The sequence below is a fragment of the Oncorhynchus gorbuscha genome, linkage group LG02 (assembly GCF_021184085.1).
Source record: "Oncorhynchus gorbuscha isolate QuinsamMale2020 ecotype Even-year linkage group LG02, OgorEven_v1.0, whole genome shotgun sequence".
NCBI lineage: Eukaryota > Metazoa > Chordata > Actinopteri > Salmoniformes > Salmonidae > Oncorhynchus > Oncorhynchus gorbuscha.
Window position 1 is genome coordinate 50,386,362 of NC_060174.1, and position 6,152 is coordinate 50,392,513.

General features: G+C 47.1%; 1 protein-coding gene across 3 annotated transcripts in view; it reads left to right on the top strand.

Annotated features, from left to right (window-relative positions):
- The window catches only part of LOC124003874 (fibroblast growth factor receptor substrate 2-like), a 47,860-nt gene extending 42,968 nt beyond the window's left edge, over window positions 1-4,892 (top strand). For 2 of the 3 annotated variants that reach the window (XM_046312536.1, XM_046312527.1), the window contains exons 2-7: window positions 260-343; window positions 479-570; window positions 808-994; window positions 2,375-2,509; window positions 2,783-2,946; window positions 3,234-4,892. In XM_046312536.1, the coding sequence (XP_046168492.1) occupies window positions 505-570; window positions 808-994; window positions 2,375-2,509; window positions 2,783-2,946; window positions 3,234-4,382 (1,701 nt within the window). In that variant the 5' untranslated portion in view covers window positions 260-343; window positions 479-504 and the 3' untranslated portion in view covers window positions 4,383-4,892. Of the gene's footprint in view, window positions 1-259; window positions 344-478; window positions 571-807; window positions 995-2,374; window positions 2,510-2,782; window positions 2,947-3,233 lie in introns of those variants that run through there. The other variant, XR_006833281.1, reaches the window with a different exon arrangement.
- Window positions 4,893-6,152: the final 1,260 nt, after the last annotated feature.

Below are 6,152 nucleotides of genomic sequence, written 5' to 3' on the forward strand. Positions count from 1 at the left end.
ACCAAAATCTTGGTATTCGGAATATAATGCTTTGGCCCAAGCTACTTCTAGAGTTAGCCATCGTAATTCGGTAACTGTAGCTAGCTTGTAACGACGTTAACTTTCCTTACTAGCTAACATTGTCTTATTTACATCCTTTGAGGCCAACGCTAACCTTTTAACTTGCCAGACACAATAGCTAGCTAACGAACTCCAGTTGTATAACAAACTAGGTCGTCCAGCTAACTAACTTGGCTGACTGTAAATGATCTGTGTGCAGGCCCACATCTTATGTTGGCATAGCAGATAAAGAAAACATGAGTGCTCGGAAGATGGAACCAGGGATACTGGAGGTTGGATCTAGGTAAAAATCTATATATATATTTTACTTTCTTTAGCTACAACTCTTCCTATGGTGAACATTCACTCTTCCTATGATGTCTTTTCACTCTTTTATATGACGTCCATTCAATCTTATTTAAATTACCTTATGATCCAGACATCAGATGGTGCTCTGAAGAAGCCATGGGTAGCTGTTTAAGCTGTCCAGAGAAGGAGTCAATCCCAGATAATCATCAAACCAAATTTAAGGTGAGTCTCTTGATCCATTACAACAAACATACTTCAACGGTGGATCATTGCTGAGCCCATATTCTACTCCCTAGTTATGACAGATTTTGCGACATGTCAAAATATGGAGACCTCTCACCTGAATGAATGGGAGATATTGGTTGCATAATGAAGACCAGCTTCAATGCATTGCAGAGTACACATGTTTGTGTCGACTGACACAGTGACCATTGTGTAACGTTATTGTTCTGTTGCCAGGTGATAAACGTGGATGACGATGGGAACGAGCTGGGCTCAGGCATGATGGAGCTGACAGAGGTAGAGCTCGTCCTCCACACCTATCGCCGTGACGACGTCAAGTGGCCCTACATGTGCCTGCGTCGCTATGGCTACGACTCCAACCTCTTCTCCTTCGAGAGTGGCCGCCGCTGCCAGACGGGACAAGGTAAATTAATAGAGCTTTCCATTCCGCACAATTATTGATTTCACGTATTTCATTCATTGATTTTTGTCATTTTCAAGGGCCGCTCTCAGCGTATGTCGCACCATTGACATTGAGGTCATTTAACAGACGCTCTTATCCAGAGCGATTTAAAGGAGCAATTATGGTTAAGTGCCTTGCTCAGTGGCACATCGACATATTTTTCACATAGTCAGCTCTGGGATTCGGACGAGCGTTCTGTCCGTTACTAGCCCAACTTTCTTAACCGCTAGGCTACCTAACTAACTTATGTGGTGCCCCAGCTGCCTGGGCATTATTATACATTTTTACATTTTAGTTATTTGGCAGGCGCACTTATCCGTAGCGTTAATCATAAGGGAGCTAGGTGAGACAACCACATATCAGTCATAGTAAGCAAAACATTTCCTCTATAAAGCAGATATCAGCAAAGTCGGTGCTAGTAAGAAAAGACAAGTGTTAGTGCCAGAGGCAAGGGTGTTAGTATTTGTTTTTTGGGTGGGGGAGGGTTAACCACATCAGAATACATTGAATCACATCTGCAACTAGGTCATTAGGCCCCAACATCAGCTTTACTGTTATATCGACTTGAACCAGTGAAATATTGATTATGCTGCAATGCTAATGACACAATTGTCTGTGTGGTTATTTTTTGACTCCATCCATGCTTTCAAAGGGATGAGGTCTGGGAGGGGGGGGGGGGGGGGTACTATGGGTTCTGGGACTCTGGTAAGTCAGGCTTGCTGTGTTCCCGTGCTGTGATAATGATGTAATAATGCGATTACCAGAAATGTTAGTCATAGAAATAGAATCATAATGGCTTCATTGACTTAAATACGGCAATAGAAGCCCACTCTCGTGATTCTATTTCTGTGGTGACAGTATTGATGCCTGTGTCTGACTCTGTGGTGTCGTGCTTGAGGGAGTTGGGAGTTTTCGGGTTTGGTCCTGCATAAGTTGTGTGTTCTGTTCTCTGTGCAGTGTGACTAGTCTCGGTGATAGGATCCTGTGTAGTTTGTCCCTGATGTGATGCCATACCTATGGTTGTTCCTGTGTGTTCCTTCTTGACGTATTACTACGCTTCCTTTTTATCTCTATGGCTCTGTTGCTTTCACCTATCCAGTCCCTTTACATCATAGATTACAAGGCAGGCAAGGGCATAGGTGGCAAGGACAAGTTGAAAGAGCCCATAGATGTACAAAACTTTGTTAAACGTGAATGCGTGAGCAGTGCTGGTAATGGTTGTTTCTCAAAAGTGTATATTGCAGTCGTGCTGCCCAATGTGTGGTTCCTGAGTTGAACATCATGATGAGCTCTGCGGCGCAACCGCAATTTTGACTTGACTGCGTTTGACTGTGTCTTCAGGGATCTTTGCCTTTAAGTGTGCTCGGGCGGAGGAGATCTTCAACATGCTGCAGGAGGTGATGCACAACCACAGCATCAGTGTGGTGGAGGAGGCCGTACTGGAGACCAACCAGCAGGCCACACATACTCCTGCCGGTAATCCTATATTCATCCTACAACTAGGGCTTGCACAGGCCCCATAATGAATACTTCTACCAACACTTGCAATGACCTGAGAAATGCCTGTTCCTGTCCCTAGAATGTCCATTGCCTCATATGGCTGTCACACTCTCAAATACCTAACTCTTTCATTACTGAGCCTTCCTTCATTAGATAACTGCTATAAAAAGAAAAGGCTGAAGTCTTGTCTGTCAGTCAACCCTTTCATTGTCCCCACTAACCCCCAGTTCTTCGCTTATGTCTATTCAGCTCTGGGCTACTCTGTTCCCACCGTGCACAATGGTGTCACCCGGATCCCTTCGGTGGGCGACGCCCCCTCGCACCCCTCCACACGCCACCCGTCTGTGGCCAGCACCCGACTGCCCTCAGTGGGAGAGGAGTCTACACACCCCCTCCTAGTGGCTGACGAGGCGGTGAGAGAACAACTCTTAACACCAAGTGCCTGGCGAATTTGAGGGAATAGAATAAGGCCTGCCCTGCACACTGAAATACTCCCAAAACGTATAGCTTTATTGATATAACTACACATCTCCATACAAATGTTTGGGTCATGTTCAGTAGAGCACATTTTGAGATATCCTAAAGAAGACACCCACTGTGCTACTTGTGACATCGATGGGAAATAATGAGTTGATGTAGAAGCTGTTGAGTTGGAGTGATAACGATGTTCTATTAACCCTGTCTCCTGATCCGTCCACAGGTCCACACTTATGTGAACACCACAGGTCTGCTGGATGACCAGCCCAGCCCTCTGACTGCTCCAGCCCCTCTGGACAGCCCTGGCTCAGCCCAGTCCCAGTGCCCCCCTACACCACCACCTCCGAGGGTAGCCAGACCAGAGCCCCAGGCCCAGCTCCAGGAAGAACCCCAGGTACTGCTGGAGTCCCAAGGGGTACGCTTTGTGCTGGGGCCCACCCCTGCGCAGAAAAAGATGGCCAAGGGGAAGCATCAGACTGAGGATGGAGATGAAGAGGAGGCAGGGGAGGACTCAGAGTCCCCGGAGCTTGGAGAGGGAGAGACCAACGGCCACACAGACACGGAGGCCCCAGCCCCACCAGAGGGCCAGCCTCAGCCGTCCTCTACACACTCCAATGGCTCCTCTGCCTCTGTCGGGGCTCCAGCCACAGCCCCTCGCCGTCATCTCTTGCCCCCTGTGACCCCTGACACCCTGCAGAATGTCAACAACTCAGCCCAGCGGCGCACGGCCCTCCTAGACTACGAGAACCTCCCGGCCCTGCCGCCCGTCTGGGAGACCCGCAAGCCCAGCAACGAGGAGGAGGAGAACAACGGTGGACCCCGTGGTGGTGGAGGCCAGGGGGGGCTAAAGATGTCCTCCCTCAACGGCTACAACCACCACCAACACAGCCTCCTCCACCACTCCTACTCCCATCCCCTGTCAGCCCACCCCCCTCTGTCAGCCATGGAGTCCTCCCACAACTATGTGAACACAGAGAATGTGACTGCCCCCCTCAGCGCCCGCTGTGCCCCCGACACGGCACGCCGCCGCAGTGACGGGCCCATCGTGTTCAACTTCGACTTCCGCCGGCCGCTGGGTCAGGAGCATCCCAAGACGCTCAACTACATCGAGGTGGAGATGGAAACTACCGCCTCTTCCTCCGCAGCCTCCAAGGGTGCGTCCTCAGACACCAGCAACCCCCACACGCCCCGCACCCCAACCTCGCCGCCTTTGCCTACCACCCCCACGCGCCGCACCGAGCTCTACGCCTTCATCGACATCGAGCGCACCGCCGCCATGTCCAACCTGCAGAAGGCCCGGCCGCATGACGACGGGTCACTGAGGAAAACGCGGCACAATAGCACAGAGCTTCCCACCAAAAGCACTGTCTGACTATTACCTGATCCGCCTGGCACCTTTTTCTACTATTTACCCCTTTTTAAAATATGAAACAAATGGGAAGGCAGCCTGTACAGGGGCCTTTGTTAGCGACACAGACAGAGGAAACACGTGACGGAGACATTGGAAATGCAAAGAGGCTCCAGAGAGCGGTCCTAAAATGAAATATAAACGGACTTGATTGGGGTTACCTGTAAGGGAATTCAGGTAGACCAAAGTAGGTACTTACTTGCCATATACCAATTTATTCCTATGGTAATATAATACCTCTTCTCCTTCACCCATTCTACAGTGCATTTGGGTTGTTTATTATGTTAATAAGACTGGACTGCATTCCTCCTCACCCACCGTACAAATCAGTATTACTGAACAAAGCATTCCATTTAGCCTTTTTATGATTCACTACATGCTGCTGTAATTTCAGTATCTGAGGATTACATGGTACACTTCATGTTTGACTATGTACAGTAGATTCTGGCACAATAAATGTCTGTTCTGTTTGTATTTAGCTGCTCAATGCTTTCCCCCCCCCCTTAACTTTAATCTTAGATGATTGAGCACTAACTAGATATGAAGGTATGACATGTATTCTATCCAAATTTATATAAGGTTTGATATTGTCGGTATGGGCCTAGTTATATAAATGACCTGATGTGGTTTGATATCCCTCAATATTTTAACAAATCAGATGACATCTAATATACGCTACTGGTCAAAAGTTTTAGAACACCTACTCATTCAGGGGGTTTTCTTCATTTTTACTATTTTCTACTTTGTAGAATTAATAGTGAAGACATCAACACTACGAAGTCATGTAGTAACCATAGTGATAAATCAAAATATATTTGAGAATCTTCAATGTAGCCACCCTTTTCCTTGATTACAGCTTTGCACACTTGGCATTCTCTCAACCAGCTTCACCTGGAATGCTTTTCTGAAAGTCTTGAAGGAGTTCCCACATATGCTGAGCACTTGTTAGCTGCTTTTCCTTCACTCTGAGGTCTGACTCGTCCCAAATCATTTAATTGGGTGGAGGCCAGGTCATCTGATACATCACTCTCCTTGGTCAAATAGCCCTTGCACAGCCTGGAGGTGTGTTGGGTCATTGTCCTGTTGAGAAACAAATGATAGTCCCTCTAAGTGCAAACCGGATGGGATGGTGTATATCGCTGTGGTAGCTAAGTGTGCCTTCAATTCTAAATAAATTGGACGGTCACCAAAAAAGCACCACCTCCATGCTTTATGGTGGGGAGATCATCTGTTCAAAGACACCAAAAATCTCCAATTTGGACTCCAGACCAAAGGACAAATTTCCATTGCTTGTGTTTCTTGGCCCAAGCAAGTCTTCTTGGTGTCCTTGAGTATTTTCTTTGTGGCATTTTGACCATGAAGGTTTGAGTTACATGAACATCCTCTGCAGAGGTCTTTTCTGTTGCAGTCATAACGCGACTGCACTTGACATTTTCCAGATTGACGGTTGTTTCGCTTTGCTTATTTGAATTGTTCTTGCCATAATATGTGCTTAGCTCTATTTGGTAAAATACCATCTGTATACACCTACCTTGGCTCAAACGTGTTAAGGCAGACCTGTTAATTGAAATGCATTCCAGGTGACTACCTCATGAATCTGGTGTGCAAAAGCAAAGGGTGGCTATTTGAAGAATCTCATATTTTGGTTACATGATTCCATCTTATTTCATTCTACAATGTAGAAAATAAAAACCCTTGGATGATGTCCTAAAACTTGAACGGGAGTGTACGTGC